At 39.6% G+C, this 25102-nt stretch overlaps 1 protein-coding gene across 5 annotated transcripts in view; it reads right to left on the bottom strand.

Moving 5' to 3' along the window:
• Window positions 1-25096, bottom strand: part of RUNDC3B (RUN domain containing 3B) — a 44587-nt gene extending 19491 nt beyond the window's left edge. For 3 of the 5 annotated variants that reach the window (XM_021387408.1, XM_021387412.1, XM_021387413.1), the window contains exons 1-8: window positions 24885-25096; window positions 20514-20561; window positions 18084-18199; window positions 12178-12311; window positions 10556-10641; window positions 7054-7143; window positions 4712-4792; window positions 3253-3421 (exon numbers count right to left, since the gene is read on the bottom strand). In XM_021387408.1, the coding sequence (XP_021243083.1) occupies window positions 3253-3421; window positions 4712-4792; window positions 7054-7143; window positions 10556-10641; window positions 12178-12311; window positions 18084-18199; window positions 20514-20561; window positions 24885-24988 (828 nt within the window). In that variant the 5' untranslated portion in view covers window positions 24989-25096. The remainder of the gene's footprint in view (window positions 1-3252; window positions 3422-4711; window positions 4793-7053; window positions 7144-10555; window positions 10642-12177; window positions 12312-18083; window positions 18200-20513; window positions 20562-24884) is intronic. The other 2 variants (XM_021387411.1, XM_021387410.1) reach the window with 2 other exon arrangements.

Raw genomic sequence — 25102 nt, 5'->3', positions numbered from 1 at the left:
GTGTCTTAATCAGTACTGAGAAAATCGAGTTCTTATCCATATCCCCAGACTAGGAATAGAATTGTGGGTGAATCAGTAAGACAGTAATGCCACAAGCATGAAACATAAACTCAGTTTTAAAAAGCATAGAGCAGTCACCAGCACAAGAAAAAGATCAGGACTAAACCAAAAAAAAAAAAAGAGAGAAAAAAGTATGCATCTATACGTCATCTGTATAGTTAATGAAAGAGATCCAGAATTATTACAGAGAATCCAGTTGCTTTGAAAACCTCTTTCTTGGGATAGAAAGCTGCAGTACCACATTGTACGTTAAAATAACAGAGAAGAATGTTGTTGAAGTGAAGACTCATCAACAGGATAGCATAAGGTAGGAAAACTGGTGAAGGTCAATTCCAGTAGTATTGGAAATGTATAGCTGGAGCGTGCATCTGGGTCAGTTTTCCAGCTGATAATATAAAAGATTTGGGGCAGTTTTAGTCATACTCCAATTAAGCGGTGTTTTGAATGTATGAAAAGGTACATAAGGACATACTTAAGCTCCCTACCTCACAGAAACATTAACCAAACATTTTATGAAGATTTTAGATGTGAAGCATCAGTAACCCAATAATATTAACAGTAAATACATGCATCAGCAATGACATGAGATGCATCATCCCACCAGTGAAAGTATATAAAACTCCAGTATAAACAGTACACAAAGAATTTATGAGCTTACTGCACAAATAGGAACAGCTTACACCATTCCAAAATAAGGAAGGGATGACTTCCATATAACTAACAAATGTGTAAACTATGACTCATTAATCTGGACAAAAGACAACTTGGAAAAGACAAACTCATCCTATTTTGAGGGTGGCATGGAGAGGGCAGGAAGGAACTGACTGCTCACTTTTTAAAAGTACAAGAGCTAGATGCTACAAAATGAAGCTACTACGAGCCAAATTCAGAAGATGGAAAAGGAGGTGGCTTTTCACACAACAGATGGTAGGCATGCAGAACACCTTGCCAAAAGAAAAAAAATTTTAATGCTAAAAACTTGCATGGGATCAAGGGGATGTTTGATACGTCTCAGGTTATTAAACAAACCATAGCAGCTTCAGAAAGTTCTTGAGCTGATACAGGTTGGCCAAGAGAGTATTACAGGAAAAAAAATGCACATTCATTTTTATTAGTTTCTATTCTTTCTTCTGCATCTACTGTGGGCAGGTATCCAAGATAGGACAGCAGGACAGACAGGTCCTCGGTCTAAACCAGCATAGCGTTTTTGATCCAGTAAAGCAACACTCTGATTTACTTAGCTATAAAAGTACCTGGTCCAATCCTACTTTTCACACAACTCAGAAGATACAGATTCAAATGTTTTAGTCTAGAAACACAGCCAAAATGCTGCCTTAAATACATTCCTGAGCCTCATGGACTGTTGGGGTGGGGAGGGAAAGGTTTTCAATTTTGTTTATGTGTTTGAAGAAATTCCTTTGAACGGCACATTCTGGTTCACAAAAGCAAAGAAAACATCTTCTCTACCAGGGAGCACCAAGGAACACAAGTTCTTTCAATGTAGAAAGTGGTACCAGACTGGGTGCGAAGATGGTATCAGCAAGTTGAATGCCAACATTTAATAACAAGGAATCAAAAATAGAAAAGAAATAATTGTAAACATGTTTTAAAGGGTACCTCTCACATCTATCACCTCACAGTAAGTCGTTCACTTTTACTTAGAAAAACTTTAACTTGTTCTCTCACATGCGTTATAGTAACCCAACTCTAATTCCACCCATTCTCTATTAGCACTGACCTTTAGCAATCCATAGCTACATTTATCCTAATAAACTGAACATTGCCAGCATTCCTTCTCAGACATATTGTGTCAGTCTGGCTGTAGCAACACTAAAACTCAAGTTCCAAATGACCATGTCTGAAGTCATACTGCTTATTGAGAGTGATCACTGGCAAACACTAGTTCACAAACGGTGACCCAAAACTATGTGGGACAGTACTTGCTGTCCCAGGCCAAGACCATGGCCAAATGTTCTTACAATTTAAATACGTATGTGACTGAGTTGGTACTGGGATCTGAGCCTTTGAATTAATTACTTTACTAGCACACTAGCCATGAATATTTTCTGACTTTGATCAGAGTTTACCAGAGTTAACATCCTGAGTCTCAATTGCTAGAAGACCCATTCTAGATGCCTTCTGACCCTCTTTTTCCTTTTTTTTTTTCCTCCAGTACAATAGAAACTAGAAGGGCAGAGAGGTAATTTTGTAATTCCCTAAACTAATGGAAATAATTACATCCCCAGGAATCCTTATGTAGTTCCAGCCTTTCATATGTTTACTGTGTTGAGTGTTTCAAGAAAACCAAATTGTGACACTAGGAAAAAAAAAGTACTAAAAACACAAAGTTACTTAAAAACAGTAACCATTTGTCTAATATTTTCTTCCAATTTTTATTTTACTTTTCCCTTTTTCTTTCCACTATTTCTTCCTTGGCTATGAATTATTCTCCTCTATGCTATTATAATACACTGACAAGCATCTTGCATTTTAAATATACTGGAAAAAGTTTGTTCACACATTGCAATTCCACTTCACCTGTAACTTCAGAATTTTTTGAGGGGTGAGGGAGAACCTACCTTTGCTTTCTATAGAAACACTCAGTACGTCACATAAGCTATTCCAATCAAATACAAAACACATTCTTTCCTTCCCCACTCCAGCTTGAAGCAGGTTTTCAAGATGTTTATAGTTTTAAGACCTATCTCAGTATTACTGAGAAGATAATTTTGCATTTCATTCCTGCACAAATTACTTTGCTGATCGTTTTGTCTACTGTTGAACTACATGTTTAACATCATTACCATAAAAAGTCTTCAACTGGGATACCACGAGCATTAATAAACTTATATGGTGAGCTTCTAAAGAAGAGGGAAACCCTGTGGGCAGTCAAGTTCACTTCAAACCCACAACCTAACAGTTTCTGAGATGCACTACCTGTGAGACTGGAAAAAGGAGTCAAAGCTTCTACATTAGAAGCTCTAATCTGGTCCCTGAATTACTATTTTATTCCCTCTCCCCAGACCTCTCTTTCCTCAAACTGTTGAGCAAAGACATAACATTTAAGATCACCTAAAAGGAGCTAAATAATATTTAACATTATTTTTCAACCCTTCCTTTAAATGGCTATGTTACCAGTTGTTTGGTGATCAGATTTGGCTCCATCTCCCCCACACAAAACTAATCTTTTACCTTCTGTTCCAATGCAAGCCGATACTTCTGTTCTACTCTTTTGCATTTGTTGTACCAACTGTTTTCATCCATGATGAAAGGAGGACCAATGTTCTCTGGAGTACTGCCTTCACTGCCACTACTGCCCAGTGTTCTTAGCTCTTCTTCATCGCTGCTGATGCTGTCAGAACTGAAGAATCATACTTATTAGCCAAGTGAAAACCTATGTTAAAATGCAAATTCAACCTGAAATTAAAACACCATAGTTCCTAAAGATACCTGAAGCTTTGTAAAGCACTAACAATGGGAATAAATCACCAAGCACAACTTTTGTTTTGACCTTTATTTATTACTATAAGGGAGCGTATAAACAGGAGGGGGATCGATTGTTTGTGAGGGTGGATAGTGATAGGACAAGGGGGAATGTTTTAAGCTGAGACAGGGGAGATTTAGGTTAGATATTAGAAGGAAGTTTTTCACACAGAGGGTGGTGACGCGCTGGAACAGGTTGCCCGGGGAGGTTGTGGATGCCCCGTCCCTGGAGGCATTCAAGGCCAGGCTGGACGTGGCTCTGGGCAGCCTTGTCTAGTGGTTGGCGACCCTGCACTTGGCAGGGGGGTTGAGACTCGATGATCTTTGAGGTCCTTTTCAACCCAAGCCATTCTATGATTCTATGATTCTATGATTTATTTGTAAAGTCACCTGAACACTTTACAGAAGCGTACTTATCATCTTAGTTAAGTCTCAGACTGGTGTCTTAGGTAAGTCAGACAAACGTATGCAGGATATTCTCCTGGAATATAAAGGATTAATGCATTAAAATACACTATCTAAGGAAGCAATGACTTAATCTTTCCTTCACGATTTCAGGGCAAACAGTAGTATCTGAACATAAACTGTACTTGTTTCTAAAAAAATGCAGAAAATAACAAAGTGGTTATGTTTAATCATGATAAATTTAAATGAGAGTTGTGGTTATTGTGAAGACCATGTGCCAGTTATTTCACAGAACATAAGTATGTCCCTAGACAGCATGCAGATTCAGTGTTAAAATATCTCCCTATCATCTAGAATCAACATGTGCCATAGAATTCAGACATCTGTCTCAAAGATGAGCATTTTAATTTATATCAATAACCATTTGAAACCTTTCTATGGTTTTCAGTATGCTTCACTATGTTTTTCAGTAAATTAACAGTATTTACTAGGTTTTTTTAAGTAGTCGAACTCCTTCTACCCAAAAAGTCTTAAGACTTCATAGGATATTAACATTTTATCCAATTATTTATTCTATAGAAACATAGTTATTCACCCTTGGTGTGCATTTTGGAGATTGATTTTTTCCAAGGTAAATGAGTACACAGGTTTGCATTTAGATAGGAATAGGATTTTGAAAGTGAAATGAAGATTATGAGGACCAGTACAACATAAAACTTTCACTTTGTTTTTTTTTGAAAAACAATGTAAAGAGAAAGAGTACCTTTGGGTGAACTTCAGGTAGGGTGTGTAATCTATGACAGCTGGAAAGTTGCCATCCAATCCCTCACCCTTCAAACAAAAACTGATAAAATAGAGAAACAATGGTAAGATTATATCAAGAAAATTATATGACAATGAAAGTTGAAACTTACCAATCTGTGATTTTTTTTCTTCTAAAGGCCTATAGCATTCAACAGTGAAATCCTACCCAGCCAAAATAGATCGTTTAATACTACAGGATAACAAAAAAAAAAGAAAACAACAAAAAGAAATCCCACAGAATTAGGGAGTAGATCAGGGCAAGCAGTGCAGACACTGATTTTTAAATATTTACTTTTATTCTAAAAATACAAGTGGATTGCAAGGGAATAACAGTATACGGAAAGTTAGCTGAGACTACAGAATCAGAAGAGCTATGGATGAGTTTGAAATTGCCAGTATTTAAGCTCAATTGAAGTCTCTGCAGAATGCTTACATAACCATTCTGCTATTTTTAAGTAAAAAATCAGTTCTCAAAAGTAGTTCAGACTGTCTCCTTTCGATTACTTTCTGTTGTTGGGCTGCTGAAAGATGATGAACACTAATGAAACTAACATTCACAAGATGTTCTTGAACTGCTGTAGCTTTATAAAGCTCTCATATACACTATTCTTTTTGTACGGGATCTAAAAGACTGTTTTTGAATCACATTTTATTATCACAGAAGTGACAAAATTAATTATGCTTTCACGAAGAACAAATTACTCCCTCCTCCAAGCTTTTTCTAACTTAATTCACAAGTGCCATTTTTGACAGTGCAGTCACTTAAGTGGTATCTAAGAAGAACATAAGAAAATAAAGGACAAAAAAAAAAAAAGCAAAACAAAAACCAACCCCCAAGCTCATACTTATTTGAAGTATATCCACAATTCTGCATTGCTGTGGAAAAAAAAAATTCTGTTCTCATCTGGGTTTCCCCAGCTCTATTCCCAAAGTGTTTTTTTTACAACTCACAGAACCACAGAATGGTTCGGGTTGGAAGGGAACTTAAGTATCAGCTATTTCCAACCCTTCTGCCATGGGTAGGTAGGTGGTTTCACTGGATCAGGCTGCCCAAAGCCCCATTGAAGCTGGCTGCAATTACAGCTTCTCCGGGCAACTTGTCCTTATGCCTCACAACCCAGTTCCACAGAGGTGAGTCAGTCAACACTTGTAAGAGTGTCTGAACTGAAAAAAAAAGTATCTCAAATAAAATATGCAAAGAATGGCTACAGACTCTCAGCCATCTAAGCCACAATACCACAAATAACACATGGCATAATAAAAATGTTCCTGTAGGTTCACATTCCCATTTTTCCCAGAAAATTTCTTGGTTCTTAAGAGCTGCAATGACAAAAATTTAAATGCCTCCAATGGGAACAAGTCATTACTCTGAATACTATTATGAGATACCCACTAAATGTGCTCATACTAGAAATCAGAGGATAAAGGAAGATCGCATGCACTCATACAACTGAGATCTCATCCAGCTACTATATACCACTGAAGCTCATGGGAGCCAAATGAAGTCAATTCATTATAATTTATGGCAAGATTTACATACTGCTGATCTCCTCTTGCTACACTTCTTATTCATATATAGCTATCCTCCTTCCAAGCATAATGCTATAGAAGCATTTTTATTTTACATAGTGTAAAACTTAAACGAATGAAATCTGTTAAGATTTGAATTTGCTGTATGCAAAGCTAGCTCCCTTATACCGCAGCACACTTCTGTTCCCCCACAACATATGGTGATCGTGCAGCTAATCCAATTTAATGACTAAGTGCTGGCGAGAGAAACTATCCTGCTTTATAAAATGCACACCCCATTTTAGTTTTGTTTTGCGGGTTTTTGTTGTTTTTTTTAAACTCCCACCCAGACATCCCTTTCCCCTCCTTACAGTGGTATTGCCACTTAATCTGACTCCAGTATGAGCTAGCTCAGCCAGTTAAGACTTCTTCTTTCCCTCCTTGTCCCTCTTTCTATTCCATAGACAGCTGAAGTAAAGGCTCACTGCCACCAGAAAGGAAAGCCATTACTCAACCTCTTTTTCTTCCTTCTCTACATCAAGCTCTATGGCCACTTATATCTTCTGCAATCACACTTCTGATTGCTTTCAGGATTTTGAAAGAAATACCACATAATCATTCTGTATTAATTATGGCATAATTTCGTTCTTATCCAGAATAGCCGTTCATGATCTCTCTTTCCCTCCTCCTCAGTTTTGTCTCTCAATCTTATCAGCTGAACTTAACAATGTTTTCCACAAAGTGTAAGTACTTTCTGGGAGCATTCTAATAAGAAGCATGCAAATACAAGACCTGAAATCAATTGCGTTGAGTCCCAACAGCATACCAGCAAGCATGTTTGCTTCTTCACCGAGAACAATTGCTCCATCCTCATAAAATCTCCTTCAAGAAAAAAAAAATTACCTCCATTAACACCACTTTGTTTCAAATAATTATTGTTTTCATGGTTAACAGAAAACTGAGAAATCCAGTTTAAATAAAAACAACCCATGTGAACCCCAGGGGCACTCATATTTCATTTCAAATAAAGCAAACCGATAGATTGCACAATGCAGAACACTGTAACCTATGAACTCAGATAGAAGGAGAATTTCTAATATTAGCCCTAAGAAATAGAAGAGGATGGACAAAATGCAAAGAAAATGAAGATACCTCATACTTTCTTGTTGAAAGGAAGAAATTGCTTTGTGTACATTCAAAAAAATAACTATTCTATGGTAACATAGAAATAAAAGCTCTAGTTACGCTATCTTTCTCCTCCCAGCTACCAAAGCAGCTACTTCCAGACAGAAATGTTCCATGCGCAGGACAGGTAAAGAGGGCCCACCGTTGCCAGGTATGGTTTTGCGATAAGAATTTGTAACCATGCAAAAAAGACTACATACAGTCTAGTTAGCAAAGTAAAAGCATTCAGATGATACAGAGAGATCTCAAGTTGGATGTATGGCAGACAACCAGAAAAGATATTTTGGGGCTCAGCACCTAAAACTGTTTGGACTCACTAATAAATGAACACTGGCATAAGCACGCATTTCTAACATTCGTTTGCAGTATGGAAACAAGATGTCCAAGACTTTGGATGTTTCACAGTGGAAGCAAGAAATCTGAGAGACTTCCTCTGGGATGATAACCTTCATCTCAAGACTAGCATCCCTATGAGGTACAGACTCAGCTCCCTAACCCTTGACTTCAGGGAAGGTAACAGGAGGCTAAACCAGCAGTCGATCGAGGCAGAATACTGACCTAGATGGACTTCAAAATAAAGACTATTTGCAAACTAGAAACAATGCTCCCAGTACATGTAAACCTTTTAACTCTTACTTCTAAAATCACTGCCAGGTAACAATCTGTTCTGTGTATAGTGTATTTTGTAAAATGATGCCTGGGAAGCATTCAAGCAAAAAGTGATGTAGCATACTTAAAACAGATAGACGTTAGTTCTTCCATTTCTGAAATTGGATACAGTAATCTAGCCAAAACTGAAGCCTCCTTGAAAAACTCACAGCTCTTTGCTCAGTGCTATAATTGGCGTATTACAAGAAGACAGACAGCGTGCTTTAACATAAGACTGTGCTGACCAATTTTTTAGAAAAATAACCGCGTGCTCATGCTTAATCCAACCCCCTACCAAGTGTAATATGCAGATCCAGCATTATTAAGAGTTGTTTCATTAAAGTACTAGGCCTAAAGTCACTCACCTAAAAAACAGCAAGATTTAAGAAGAGCTGGCAGTATGATAGATGCATCTTATTCTATATATATGCGCAAAATACATGGAGAGTATACATATATATATATAAAATCACTAAGCATGCACATAGCACAAGCACAATACATTACTTAAAAATGTAAATAAATTGTGCAAAGCATAAAAAAAACCCCAAAACTGCCACTTAACAAGTATCCGAAATCCCACATGGGAAAGAGAATGCGTCCATAATTGTTGGTGGATCTAAAATCCACAGCACCAAGATCTCAAAGTGTAACTATTAATTCTAACATACATATTCTAAATATTGCTTCAAAACAAAATTTGCACGTATTTGCAGTGAGAGAAATTGATTCCTAACTCTACAGCACTGAAAGAAAATCCAAATATAAAACATCAAATACATTAATTTGAAACTGCTAATAAAATAAGACTGCTGTTGTCTTCTAGCAAACAAATTGCACTATCAAGCAGGTACAAAGAATGCACTGCTTAACTATACAGGTTGTGACCCTCCTCTTCCTCCTCATTGACCTCTCAAAAACACAAGCGACTCTTCTGTTTGAGGCAACGTAAGTAAATTTCTTTACCAGAAATCTTTGCTTTATCAGCTTCTTGTCTACTGCAAACACAAGTAAATCTGGATCAAATAAAGATGTCAGAACTGGAAATTTCAATCAAACAAAATGTTTACCAAACTGTGTTCCTACATCATCTTAATATTGGGAAAATAAATTGAGATCTGTGGAAAAATATTTTAAACAGAAATAATATTCCAAGTGAACAGAAGTCCTTACAGAATATACATGCTTTTCACATGTCTCAAGTTTTGAGTTCAACATAAGGTTCCACAACTTGTGCAGACTCAGACGTTTTCATCACAAATCAATAAGACATCACTGTTACAAGATGAAACATTATATAATAAATTGATACACTACCTAGAACGAGTCTAAGCCAGTGAAAATAATTTCCATCGCAAAGCATATTCTTGTCTGTAACAGCTTTTATTATCAAGTGGTACAACAAAAACCTGTTACATGTTCTTCATATTATATCAAGAATTCTAGCTGTGCCTGACCACTACTTCTGTTCTGTTTTTCCAAAAAGTTTCCTGGAACTCCATTCTTTCCTTCTCCAAGAGAAGTTCCTGGAAACCTAAAAAATATATTTTTCATATATTGAGGCTTTCTGACATCAATACTGAATTTTGAAATGAATATAATACCTTCAAGTGCAAGGACCTGCAGCTGGGTCAGGGCAATCCCAAACATCACTAGCAGGGTGAGGGAGGTGATTCTACCTCTCTTTCACTCCTGTGAGACCCCACCTAGCATCCACGATGGCATCCAGCACCGAGGCCTCCAGCACAAGAGAAGCGTGGACCTGTCAGAGTGGGTCCAGATGTGGGCCCATCCAAGGGCAGGAACACTTCTATGAACACAGGCTAAGAGTTGGGGTTGCTTAGCCTGGATGAAAGAAGGCTCTGAGGAGACCTTACAAGTGTCTTCCAATGCATAAAGGGGGCCTAAGGAAAGATAGGAAGAGACTCTACCACAGTGTACAGACAATGGGTGGTATGAAAAGGGGTAATGGTTTTAAATTTAAAGAGGACAGATAAGAAATTGTTTACTATAAAGGTGGTTAGATACTGGAACAGGATGCCTGCAGAAGCTGTGGCTTCCCCATCCCTGGAGGTGTCCAAGGCCAGGCTGGATGGGACTTCCGAGCAACCTGATCTAGTGAGTTGTGACCCTGCCCGTGGCAGTTGAGGTGGATGATCTATCGCTATCAGGCTACAATTTCAGAACTCATTCCTTCCGTTGTGAGGTTTTCTTCTCTTTTGTTGTAATTCCTGAAAGGTCAAATTTCCACAGTTTTCAGACACTAAAGGATTTTTACAAGAGTAATTTTGCAGCTTTACCCATGCTAAAAACCTTATAAATTGGTACTAACTCCAAATGTCTTTCACTAGGTTACATCTCTTCAACCTACACAAATTAAGTGTAACATTCATTTCCAAATTTAAGTCTCTCACTTCGGCAACAATCACTAAAACATTGCAGAAATAAAAGTCTTAGAGACCTGGTTGTTTTGAAGTCTCTCAGAGCTGTGGAAATATATTCAGACAAATGTTTTTCCATAAGTGCTACCCTGATCCAGGCTCGACCCTGCAAGAAAAAGCAGATATCAAATATTTAAGCATTACAGATTGAAACAATTTTACATCTGAAACTGAATAAAATTGAGTTACTTGAATTACTTGATCCTGATTACCAAAATAACCACTAAACTAAAATTGTTACACTTCATTGCTGTAATAATGAAAACAAAACAAATTCTTACAAATAAACTTTGTGGAATAAAGTTTTCCAAAATTTGGACTTAAAAAAAAGTGATTTAGCCTAAATTATTTACTACAGCCATTTGAAAATCTCAAATACATAGGTGATAGCAGACTAGGGCAGAAAGCTTTTAATTTTGAAGACTATGGTATTGGAAGCATTTTCTTACTTGTACTGCAAAGGAGTGGTAAGCTATCTAAAGGTGATTTAGGAACTAATTTGTTGAATTCATTTAAATATTTGTGGGATCAATTAAAAAGAAGAGACTTCATAACTTACTCAGTGACACATTTTCACCTCATCAAATTTTCATAAATTACATTTTTCTCAATAAGGACATATTTATAGAATATATAGAATGAAGGAATGAAATCAAACCTAGGCCTAAAAACCTTGTAGTCCAAAAGCAAAGCTTCACTCCAGCAAAAGCAGGGCTAACTAGCATTGAGAAACCTGCACTAACAGCTTCCAGGCTGAAGCAGACACACCTTTGGACCACAGGTAAAACCGATGCATACTGCTGGTATTTGTGTTGACACATCTCCAGATTTTTCAGTATGGACATCCAAAATTCTTCCCATGCGCGCCTTTAAAAATGTAACGCTCCTTTCTGTACTCGTTGCACTAATTGACTTTTTATTACTATTATTATGTGTCACGGAGTTTTCCAGTGAATAAAAGAAAGTATTTAATTAATGTATAAGAATATTTCAGAAAGTAGCTTTGCATCTTATTGCTTACTGAACTTAAATATCCCTGAATACTCCACTGTCTGAATTTCATAATTCTGATTTCAGAATTCAGAAATACCTTTACAATAAATCTCAAATATAAGCAATACAGTTGTCGTATTCTAGGATTTGAATCTCTCCAGAAAGTGTCTGGAAATGAATGCACAAACTATTAACAAAATAAAATGATATTAAGGTTAGAAAAAAATGACATTTCTACAATTTTAACCTATATTTGGTAGGCATGCCCACATGAATTTAATTTCTCTCAACCTAATGCATTTTCCAAAAATTAAACAAACTAGAAAATATAAAGGCAATCATTTTATGATGCAGCATACCTAATGGATAGAGAATTTGAGATTTATTCTACCGAATAACACCAATTTAAGAAGAAACATTTGGATCAAAGTTTTTGGGGTAATTTTTTGTTTGTTTTTGCTTTAAAAACAAAACAAATATTGGCTAGGTAGGCATATATCAAAAATGAACTATTTCAAATAACGAAAAATATCGCAGGGCAAGCTTAGTCACATATTGCTGTTTTTTTTTCTGGGTATAGAAGTGTTAGCAACATTTTACACAGAAGAAAGAGAAATAGTGGAGTCGAATTGACTTTTTTCTTCCCTACCTTAGCTCTAGAAGAACCGACATTCTCCATGTTCTCAATACTGCAGATGCAATTGTGAGAGACTTTTCGGCAAGCTACCCGAATGTAGTCCCAAAAACTACGAGGACTTTCATAGCCAAACCAGGTGATCTGACCTTAAATCAAAATACAAGAAATATAAAAGTATGTAAAGACTGATGAACCTTCCTCCCTGCTTACCGAAGATGAGCGTAATTCAAATCCTTCCCTTTGTTTCCTATACACGTCCTGCAAAGGCAGCATTTTGTGCTAGCAAGTCCACTAATTCCTGGAAATTGGCTGCACAGGTGTAAAAAGCAACTTGCATTGTACAGCTCAGCCTCATTCAAAACCAAGGTGAAAGTGAAGTGTGGGGCTTTTGTCTGCATGCCTGTATTTGGTCCTTTCCTTCCCTGTCAGGACGTTGTAGTAATATTGAGAGTTCTAAATGGGACTCTACTCACAATAAAGCACACACACTTGTGACTCAAAAGCATGATGCAAAAGTCAAGTGAGTTTTGATCTTTATATACTTACCTAGACACATGGAAAAAGAGCAGCCTTTGCTGTGGTAGTGTTACCCTTATTTCAGGAGTAAATCTGGAATTTTTTCATAATGCGCTTTCAGTTTAGGAGAAAAGATGAGTGATCAAAAAAGTTTTGCAGTCACAATTTCCTTTGCTTAGAGTACAAACACAATATGCCTTGGGAAGCTGATGAAAATGAATTGAGCAAGTCAACATCTCTTTTGGAGCAGTAACCAAAGCACTTAATTATTATTGTTGTTATTATTTACAGCTTAGAAAGTGTTACCATTAGAAACCTACCGCACGCGAAATATATTTCAGAGGTAACACTGAAATTCAAACTTAACAGTACATAACTGCAAACAAAAATGTAAAAAAAAGTAAGAGGAATGTTGCCCTCCAGGGTCCGGCATTATTGCATTTATGGAAAAACTTTTACTTGTATAAAATAAGATCCTATTTTTAGGCTAATTTTATTTCACATCTTGAGTTGTATTTTCCTGAAGCTTCACTAATTTCTCAGAATGACTTCTAATTTTTTTCTTGTTACAAAGTTCAAACTTCAAGAAAGAATAGTAGACTTTTTTGCACAGTATTAGGCTGACACTGCAAATCATACATACCAAAAATAAAATGCCAAAATACAATGCCAAGGATATCTATACCTACTATGACTTATCTCAGCTCTAAGCCTAGCCAGAGAAGTGTCAAAGATCTGACCTCAGTGACAGTAAGAAATTCAAGGTTTTGCTTTTTTTCCCCACTAGAGGATACACGCAACTTGACTGTGTGACCCATCTGCTTACTTTGCCATGTGGATTTACTCAGGAAGTACAAAGCTTGATAAAGGACATAGAAAAAAAAAAAACCACCACAAACACACCAAGAAGAAACTAGTATAGTGAAAGCCAAATATGCTAAAGGAAAAACAGAATCCCAATGTGTTCTAGCTACAGCAGATTCAGATTTTATCATCTCTAAGGACTAAAATTAGATAGTATTCACAAGGTAACTGCTTCTATGATCTTACTGTTTTTGCTGAAACATCACATGCAGTGGACAGCAACAAGAATTCAACATCATTTTAACATCATCAAAAACTAATGATATTTTTCATACTCTCTATCATATTAGGAACATTTCTACCCTGGGGCTTGTACCTGCAAAATTAAATGCAACTGAAGTGTAAAGGTGTGAGTTTTTTAACCTAAAACTAAGAAAGTCAAATTAAAAAAAACATGTAGGAAGGGCTAAGATGTGCACTGAAGGCATAGAAAAGTCTGTCACTGTTTCAGAAATATTTTTTCAATAGTTCACACCATTTTGTGAAGAAGATAATGTCAAAACTGAATAACATTGACGGGCGACATCACTTGTATGGCCAGTTATCATTACTGGCATCAGACTACTGATAACGTGTTTTGTCAAATGTTTTGTATAACGAGAAAAGAACAAACTATTACATTTTGGTTTCCACTCAATCAGCACTGACCATCCCAGGGACCTACTAGTCATTGGGAGTTTTCTAAAAGAAAAAAAAATTCAATAAAATCCAGTCACTAGATGCTAGGAATAGCACAGACCAAAGAGACAGAAATCTCTTTGGCAGCTTCTATGGATAACTCTGGCAGAAATTTGTGCTGTATTTATGTTACCTTCTCAATGTATGTACAGGAGAAAAGACACATGGAGTTGTGCAAGTGTCAAAACAGCACAGTAGAGCCTACCTTCTTGTGACAGTATGGTACTAAGTGCAATGTAAGTGTACAGATCACAAGCTCACAGTAACTATGACACGCAGAAAATTACAAGCCACAAGCAAGATGCGCCATATACAATGCCGGCAACAGAACCTTGCTTATACACTGAAACTACCTCTAGATATGCACGCTGGTTAGCAGTTAGGACATAAACACATATGTTGAAGGGACATTTAAATAAAGACAGAGCAAGTCAACAAATACATACACATGACAATAGCTTTCAGAAATACGTCAGAGGTGGTGGCCATGAAAACCTACAATAGTGTTTGTAGTTCTTTCCCAACTCAGTTGAAAACTGAAGTGGTAGAAAAACACAGAAACACACAGCATTTTATTTAGCGAAGCCACCATATCACTTTGAATGGGATTCAGGGTCTCAATTAGCTAGGATATATCTGTGATCAAATCCTAGGTAGTGCTACTGCACAATTTTTTATGCCCCTACCATATCTGCACTAACTATATTTACTCATCTGACCTGATAAAAAGGACACCAACAAAAAACACCTGAAAATGCAATCTATGGCCAGCGGTGAATAGAAGAAGCCACTAAGACAGCTAAAAGATATGGCTAAATCTCCACAATACCAAAAGATTAAGAAGGAAAAGTTTCTGAACAACTACCTAGGAAAATGTGATTCCTGAAATCATCCTCTCTGCTTTAGAGATTATCAGATGCAGATACATTTGTATACAAATTTGTAAAATCTCCATTCAGAACTTTAGCTCTTATTTGGACCAGAGACATTTAAATATGTTGTGCATCCACCTGCTACTCTCTGCTGTATCATGAAACTCCGTGAATTCCTTAGGAAAAAAGGAGTAATTAGTCACTTGTCTTCTTTCTCTTACTGCTTCTCTCCTGCCCTTTGAAGATCTCCAATTGCTCTGCCCAGTAATAAGCATCATACCTTGCCAGCAGGCATGCCACACAACTTCTATTAACAATAGGAAGTACGCACGCTTTACACCCTTATCAGTATGATATTGGATCTGCTCTGCATTCCTAATAAATCCAGCACTTCTAGGGAGCACCAGGTATACACACACAGCATTATACAGCACAGGGATAATTATATCTCCAGAGCAGAAGGCAGTCAATGGCTTCCAACCCCTGCAAAGACAATTAACACTTCACAAACACTTTCTTCTCTTCCTTGGGGTAATTCAAAAACAGGCTGAGAGCTCAGACTGCGTTTTCTAACAACAGTTCCCTATTCCTGACTGCTACTTCCATTCTTAGTGGACACATAACTACAAGGTAAACAGGTGGCCAACCTTTTGGGCATTACTCACTGTGTTACCTTGTATGGAATTATTTTGGTGTCACATGCCCTAAGTCATCTGTTCATGTGATATAGAAAGCTGCATTCAAATAGCATTCACATCTCTGTTGGGTGAGCTGCTGTAATTATGTCAGTATCATTTTACTATTAAAGAAACACCCACATCTAAGTAACTGGGGTTAAAAAGGAGAGTTCACGAGGAAAGTCATCGCTTTTCTGCCTGTTTGAACATGGCGCTCACGTTGCTACAGTTGGCACTTTCAGAAGAACAGCCAGGAGGCTGAGGACTGGGGAATTATTATTTCAGTATTCTTAATTGCAGTGGATTCAGGAAAAGCATAAATTCTCAGCCATGTAGTTGAATAATTTTTTTTCCCCTTAACATGACTTTGTTCAATTTTGTCTCGCTGGATCCTATCGGCAAACAAAACCAACAAGCGGCAACCATCACTACATCCATCAAGAGTATGCTCTGCTCCTTTAAAACATTATCTTTAATATCAGCAAAGATGATTACCAGCAAAAGTTTTCTAATACAAGTTAAGTCCTTTACAATGCGAAGTAAATCACTTTCTCTTCATATTAATTTAAATTTCTCCTTCCTCACCCAGTACTTCTGATGGAAGATAAGAACTGTTGTTTACCATGGCCTTACGAAAGTTAATGTCTATAAACTCTCAAATCTGGACCATTTATTTAACAATACTACCATGGGATTACCCTAACAATCCTGACAGAATGAAGCCATTTATGTTACCATAGACGAACATACCATGTATGTTCTGCCTGCCTTAAAACATTTTAGACAACCCGTTGCAATCATCGGCCTGCTTTTAGTGCGCTCCCACTGACACAAAGCGTGCACGCAAAACATATTAGTCATTTCCATCAATAAAGTGCAATTTCTTTCAAGCCCTGTGTTGTATAATATTAAACACTCTTAACACTTGAAATGTCATGTTACATTTATCTCAATTTTCCTTTCAAGTTTTTAAAGAGTAAAATAATTACTGGCAGTATCTAGCTTAATAACAAAATGTTCCCCATTTGCAACGCGATGCACGAGTTGCTGCTTCTTTCCCTATTTTTATTTAAACTCTGTACAAAGTTCCCTCGCAATCGCAAGGGGAAGACTGAAGCAACAATGCTGCTTTTTGATTTTCTTCATTTGTTATTCGAAATATTATGTTATTTGCAAATTCCATTTGCCTGTAACCCATTTGCCAATTGTCAAGGCTTCCCTGTACTGTCTGTCCTGAATATTAAGCTGTGAATTAAACAAATATTGGAATAAATATATAAATAAATTATGTAATGATTTTTGCTCAAATACCACTAAAGCTGGGTTGGGAGGGGGCAGTCAAGTGTCAAGTTGCTAAATATCCATAATCACTCCAATAATCTTTGTCACAGTGTGACAAACAGTATGTTCCTACCCCACCATGTGATTTCTTCCCTTCACTGACAGAATGACAGCAGGTAGTAATTGTGCTACTCAGATGTCAGCCTACACACAACATTGTTCACAAAACTTACTTATGAATATTAAAAAACAAAAGTATGAAAAGGAGTGGATTGTCATATTACACATCTATATTTAGACGATGTCCTTTATAATCCTCAAATAATTTCAGAAACCATACACAGAAGAAGCGAGAAACGAGGAGAAGCTTCTAAAGTCCTTTCCTAGTGACTGCTACTGCTAAGGAACACTCTGTCCTTTCAGTGAAGCAGCTTCCTCTAGAACAATTAGAAAATGCAAACAGACATCTTCTTGAATTGGAACATCTGACTCTGATACAAGAGGAGAATCGACAACTGACCTTTCTCAAATGCAATTTAATCGAGACCCATTACATTTACATTTCAGTAGTAAAAAAAAAATGCTTCCTGCGGGGGGAAGGGGAAATGACCTAAACACAGCGTATGGAAAAGCAGGGAACAAAAGGAAGGAAGGGAGAAGGGCAAGGAAGCAGCACCACAGGCAGGCCCCCTATATCTTCTCTTAAAACAAAAAACACTACCATTGCCTGTCAGTCCCTGAACACAGCCTTATCATAGAGCAGGAAAGCAGGCAGAGCTCAGTACCATGGCAACATCCAGTTCCTTAATTACCAGTCAAGAAGGCTTCCAACACAAGCAACAGAAACACATCTGATAAAAACTGTTTCCTGACTTCTCCGCAGCAATGCAGACCATCAGAAAGACAACAGCAAAGGGACAGGCACGCAAAGCCAACGCTTTCATTCAGCATCGAGGAGCTTCTATGGACTGATTTTACATAAGCGAACTCTCACAGCAAAAACATCACCAGGAATACTTTATTAACATACCTTTCAGTCGATGACTTAGAATCTGTTCCAGAATGGCTGCAAAATTATTAAATTCAGGGGAAGAGTCATCTATCGTCTCAAAGCAGGAACGGTCAATTAAAGTCTTGACTGAAAACCTAGAGCAAAAGCAAAGTACAGTCACGAATGATGTAGCTAACTGTTGGTCCTTTGTACGGGGACAGTAGTTTGTATAAAACAAATGAACAAAAAAACCCAGAAAACTACTTTGGTTTTGAAGTTCAGCTAGAGCAACACAAATACAACCACACCAAGAAATAGCATGGAAATACAATCATCACCACTTGTCTTTGGCATAAGGCCTTAAAAACCAAAAGAAAAGAAAACACAAAATACTTTGTAGGTAAATGTGAGAGGACAAGAAAATAATTAGCTAAAATATTTTAGTAAAGCTGAAGAAAAAGAAGTGCTCAAAGGCATTCAACATCAATTTATTTGACATTTCCCTCAGTACCCCTTTCATTCCTAAGATCCATGCCCAAAAATCAGAAGTATAAGCTTTATTCTGAGAACACTGTAAATTTATCCCAAGCAAGAATAATCCAAACTTATTACAAAACAATGCATTGTTATGCAGTTGTCTCTGTGCATTAACTCGGACAGGCTGACTTCCTTATGAATGGTGATAATCTCTATTCAGCATCACATTACTTCATTGTTAAGTCAGAAAAGCTATCAATTTAAATGATGTAATATTTGAAATTGGAAAGGCTATATCAAGCCATTGTCAAAAAAAAAAACCACGATGCAACTAAATACAGCTAACATTCACTAGTAGTCACATTTGCACTTACACATCTTAATTCCTATTCAAAAGAGGATAATTTGAATGCCCAGAAACATGACAGCGTGTTTTTCTCTTGCCTTCTCCATTTTATTATAATCAGTTTTTGCTTTCTGCTCCTTGTTCTTCAGCTGTCGGTTTCAGGGCAAGTTTCACATGTCCTCAACTTTGAAAGTAATACATTTTTGAAGTATCTATCATTGCTTTCTGCAACAACACGTATCTGTACTAATGGAGCCATACTGGAGCCTGAAGCCATCGTTTCATCACACCTCAATTTCAATGGTACCAGCTCAGGAAGTTCTCGCTCTGCTCATCCCAGATCCTGTGCCTGAGCACACCTCCCAGCTGTAGCACGTCTACAGCTTTGCACATCTACTCTGGACCGCACTAGATGTTTAATACTTGAGAGCAGTGGAGCAACTCTAAAATATGGATACACTCATCATAGACATGGCTCACAGCACCTCAGTACTGACTATGGCACAGAAGCAGCACCATACCACAATACAGGGCAGGAATGAGGCTTTCTCAGCCAGCAGTGCTGCCTTCAAATGCTTTCTACTGTAAAAGCAACTTCCCTACAACCCTAGTGCAGAGAGCACAGCCTCCTGATGCTTTTTTACTACACGAAACTATCCCTAATTTTGCTCAAACTGAATTGGCATATACATATTCCAAGAGTTTTTATTCAGTTACATTATACTACATAAACTTGTGAATAAAGATTCTTCATCCAACCCTTCCTGCAGGCTTCTGCTGTAGCTGCAGTGGTTTTGGCAGGGCAGGAATCAGGACGGAAGAGCGTGGGGGAGGAAGCTCCTGCTGTGCCAAGTTATGGCTCTGTTTTGAACTCCTCCACATCTTTAACCAGTTTTAAGTAGGTGAGAGACAAGTACGCCTACCAGTAAATCTATACCTAGTAAGTACCACTGCTATTCATTACTTGAAGGGCAGTAATGACTGCTTCCTCGGAGGTGTAACACAGCTAGGGACTGATTAGAAACAAGGGTCTAACAGCTCATCATCATTAACGGCTATCTTTTTAAGTGCTCATAGTACTGCCACCACCTCTCTTCAGAATTATTAATTTCCATCTCTCTGTTCTACACTTCCACTAAAACAACCTTTATAGCTAGAGCGGGCTGAAATTGGCTTTTGAGAGAGCTGCCAGGGAGTGCAAGGGTGGACACCTAATTTCTATAGATGAGGGCGACAACAGCGCGAGCAGGCAAAATCTGAGAGACTGGAAATGTTCTGGGGGTAATTTTACTCAGTCATTAAAGTGTCACATGCTATTTCCAGTGTACAGCCCTTGAAAAGAAAGCCCACACTTTTTTGCTCCGTTACCCAGAACTACTAGGGGACTAATGGGCAAGAAAGAAAAGGTCAAGCATGAGGTACACGTGAGCTATTAAGAAACAGTATGCAAGTAGACACAACACAGTTAGAGGTTCAGGATGAGCAGAGTTCTAGTTTCTCTTTGTTGCTCCCAACTCCATGCTCTCTCTGCTGGGCTACTGCAACAGCACTGCACGCTGGAGCAACAGGCTGTGCACACTGCAGAGGGTAACAGAAACTGTTCCAAACTGATATGAAAAACTAAAGTGAATTGAAAACAAACTTACCATCCTCTAGGATGAACTTTTTTGGTAGATCCCAAAGCTACTGCTCCCCTGCAACAACAGAGTTTTGACTTTTTCCTTAGTTCTGTCTTATTTCTCCCCTCCCTCCAGCTCCATACAGTAATTGCCATTAGAGATTCCAATACCATTATTTCTAAATGATCTCTGACTATGATGTTTTCAGATCCCTCCATATTCGTCCTTGTCACAAAGGTAGTCTTACTTGAGCAAAAAAAAAGCAGATGCAGAAACAGCAGCATACTCCAGCCTTAAGCAGAGCTTCTGAAACATTTCTGTAAACTGTTCGTAACCAGGAATGCTTGGGGACTAGGTTCCTCCACCGCTTATGAAATTCCTTGGATAACTCCAAATCAAAGTCAACCTTAAACAGCACTTTTTAAAGACATATGAAGCAGCAAGAGGCTTCTGGTCAGAAAAGGAAGCAAGGAAAAAATGTAACTGCTGTGTGAATGTTACTTTTCATTGGAGGATTCTGATCCTTTCAGTTATCAGATGAATCACAGAATCATAGAATTGCTCAAGTTGGAAAGGACCTTCAAGATCATCAAGTCCAACTGCAATCTAACCATACCACCCTAACTCTAACAACCCACCACTAAATCATGTCCTTGAGCACCACATCCAAACAGTTTTTAAACACATTCGGTGAGGGTGACTCAACCACCTCCCTGGGGAGCCTGTTCCAGTGCTTAACAACCCTTTCTGTAAAGAAGTTTTTCCTCATATCCAACCTAAACCTCCCCTGGCACAACTTGAGGCCATTTCCCCTTGTCCTGTCACCTGTCACCAGTGAGAAGAGACCAGCCCCATTCTCACTGCAATCACCTTTCAGGTATTTGAAGAGAGCAATGAGGTCTCCCCTCAGCCTCCTCTTCCCCAGACTAAACAGCCCCAGTTCCTTTAGTCTCTCCTCATAGGGCATATTCTCCAAGCCCATCATAAGCCTTGTTATCCTTCTTTGGACCTGCACCAGCACCTCAATGTCCTTTCTGTATTGATGTGCCCACAGCTGAACACAGTCCTCGAAGCGGGGCTCACCAATGCTGAGTACAGGGGCAGGATTACTTCCCTAGTCCTGCTCACCACACCATTCCTGATACAAGCCAGGATGCCATTGGCCTTCTTGGCCACCTGGGCACGCTGCTGGCTCATGTTCAGCCGACTGTCCATCAGCACACCAAGGTCCCTTTCCATCAGGCAGCTTTCCAGCCACTCCTCTACAAGCCTGTAGGGTTGCCTGGGGCTGTTGTGACCAAAGTGCAGGACCTGATACTTGGCCCAAGTGAAACTCATTCAGTTTACCTTGGCCCATCGTTCCAGTCTGTCCAGGTCCCTCTGGAACCCTAGGGGACACTGCTCATGACTGGCTGCCTACTGGATTTAATTCCATTGACCACAACCCTTTGGGCCCTGCCGTCCAGCCAGTGTTTCACCCAGCAGAGCGTATGCCCATCCAAGCCATAGGCAGCCAGCTTCTCCACAAGGATGCTGTGGGGAACAGTGTCAAAGGCTTTACTGAAGTCCAGGTAGACCACATTGACAGCCTTACCTTCATCCACTAATGGATGGAGGGATCTCTTCAAATTTAATTCATTTGTAATTTGGGAATCAATGCAAAGTATGTCATTGTAAAGAACATAAACTATTAAAGTGGAAAAGTCCTCAGGATGATAACTGAACATCTCTTATCTTGTAGTACACCGCTTGTATGTGAAACCTGACAGTTCACTTAAGGGTCAATGTCACTGAGACGCAACAGCTCTTATACGTATCAGCAAAATCACTGTTTCAGAAACCTTCTTCCTGCCAGTTGTTCAATTCTGCATTTGGATTCTGTATTTAGGCTAAGAGCCTCGCTTCCAAGTCCTCTCTCTGATTTTATGGTGGTTCTGTTTTCATACGAATCTTTGATCTGTGAATCTGAGGGAAGAACAGAAGAAAACAAAAAGAACGACCTCCAAATCCCAGCACTACTTTGAAATATGTAAGGCATCAAAGTTTAGAGACAAAAGGTAGGGAGAGGGACAGAGTTTAGAAGACATATTGCTTATTCAAACAAAAAAAAAAGCTAAAAATTATTGCAATTTAAATCACCGCTGTGCAGTTACACAAGCACCATCACCTGTTTTCTCATACAATTAGTTTAGGGAAGCTATCATTACTTCCTGTGGCTACATTGCCACCCAACACTTTACTAAAAACCATCTGTTCCTTCCAAAACTAAATCTAAGAAACTACCCACATCAGCGCGAAGAGCTAGTTACCACTGCTGTAAGAAAAGACTAAAAGCCTTAAAACTCGCTTTAACTATTAAATGGAAATCTGCTAAATTGAAGCTTTGACAAAAGAGCTCATTAAATTATTAGAGACTGTTACAAGATGGTAATTCAAATGAACGTCTTCCTTGTAATCTCTCACTTTCACCACGTAGCAAGTAGTATCATCCAAACATAATTGAACCAATTCATCAGAACAATTTTTACCAGGACTATCTCATTGCCAGAGGTTTTTGATTGGAAAGGACTATTGGCACTTTTGATATTAATTTGAACATTCCTAAAAATAGCACTTTTCAATAACAGCAAACGTGTAATAACTACAGTAAGACAAAAAATATTTGAAACATTTTCACTCAAACTAGCAGAAGAATAGTAACGTAAACATATGCACTCCAGAAGAAAAAAAATGCTTCTTTCTCACCAAGTTATCCAAATTTTAAGCTGTTTTGTCAAATGATCACCTTCAGGTTTTGAGAAGATATAGAAAAATTATGTAGTTTTACTGAACATTAAGTAAACCAATTGTTAAGTGTTTTCTGCAGTAATTCACTATTCCACATGCTTCAGCTAACTGTTTTCTAAGCTTCTTTAACTGTGTTACAACACCATGACAAGTACATGGAAGAAACAAACTGAAAAATAAAATGTAACAGCACAGCCTGCAGGAGTTTCTCTTAAACAAGGAGGAACAATAAACCAGCAAGATCTGCAAAATACAAGATACACCCTCAAAAACAATTGAGCACATCCTGCACAATTGTGCTATCACTTGATCAAACTTGTTATCCCAAGCCTGTAGGTTGACAATATCAGTACACAGAGTGTAGCACCAGCAAAAGTTGTGGAGCTCAGTGGTGAAGACACAGAATGATCTGCTGGTTCATAGAATGGCTTGGACTGGGAGGGACCTTAAAGCTCACCCAGCTCCCACTCTGTGCCCGGGCAGGGCTGCCCCCCACCAGCTCTGGCTGCCCAGGGCCCATCCAACCCAGCCTTGAGTGCCTCCAGGGATGGAGCACCCACAGCTCTGGGCAGCAGTGCCAGTGCCTCATCATACTCTGAGTGAAAAATTTCTCCGTAACACCTAACTTACATCTCCCCTCTTTTAGTTTAAAACTGTTCTCTCCCCTGTCTATTTCACTGTCTGCCCACATAAAAAAGTCGGTCTCCCGGGTACACTTAAAAATTGTAAGAATTTACATCACAGCTCATGTTAGACTATGGAAGACTTTCTCCAGAAAACACTCAGATTTGCTCGATACCTTAAAAATTTAGCAACTGAAACAAATGTATGAATGGAATCGTTGCTATCAGTGCTTTTGCGTGTTTAAAAGTTTGCTGTGATGTAACGGGGCAGCACCGTGCACTTGGAAATGCCGTGCGCAATTCAGCACCGACAAGAGCAGGAGCGCTCACAGGGATTGCCGCAGGACGCGCCGCTAAGCGTGGATAAGCTCAGCACTCTTAGGCTAAAAGAAATCGTTTAATACAGTCAGTCTAGCGCGTCCTGAGGATCTCCCCAGCCATATTTCGGGGATAAAATCCCTCTCGGCACAGCCTCTGTGGTACAGCGCTGCGAACGGCCGCACTCCTCGGCGGAGCCGCTGCGTGACTGAGGCACCCGCCGCGCTCAGAGAAATCCCCGCCACGCGACGGCCACTCGCCCCGAGGCGGGAATCCCTGCTCCCACTTTGAGCGTTCAGAACCCGGCCCGCAGGCGGGGGCGGACGGCGGGACGCCCAGCCCTCACCTCACCGGACGGCCTGGCCCAGCCGCCCCCCGGGACGCGGCACGGCAGGTGCGGCCCCGCCGGGCGTCCTCAGCCCCCGGCCCCAGTCACCGCCGCTGGAGGCGCTGAGTCAGAACGGAGGTTCCGCGCCGGCGGCAGCCGCCGCTCCACGGACGCTCCTCCGAAGGCAGCCCCGAGGCCTCGCGCGGGGGAGGAGGGGAGGAGGGGGGGAAGAGGAGGAGGAGGAGGAGGGGGAGGACACCGCCACAGCCGCCTGGAGGGGCGGGAGGCGCGGAGCTGCGGGCGGAGGGGAGGCGCGGCCGGAGGGCAGGGCCCGGGGTTCACCTGCAGACCGTGATCAAGTTCCGCCTCTCCACCGCGGCGTTGCGGGACGGGACGCTCTTTCTGCGGGCGGAGGCGCCGAGCCCCCCCAGGCCGAGGGACGCCATCTCGAGCGGGGGCAGCTGGAGCCGCCGCAGCCGGCGCGGAGCCTTTGTTCCCGGCCTCCCGGGCTGGGGGATGCCGCGCCCGCCGCCGCCCGCGGAGGAAGAGGAGGCCCCCGC

The sequence above is a fragment of the Numida meleagris genome, chromosome 2, assembly GCF_002078875.1.
Source record: "Numida meleagris isolate 19003 breed g44 Domestic line chromosome 2, NumMel1.0, whole genome shotgun sequence".
Lineage (NCBI taxonomy): Eukaryota > Metazoa > Chordata > Aves > Galliformes > Numididae > Numida > Numida meleagris.
The sequence above is the reverse complement of the archived record's forward strand: the minus strand, read 5'-3'. Positions and strand labels throughout refer to the sequence as shown.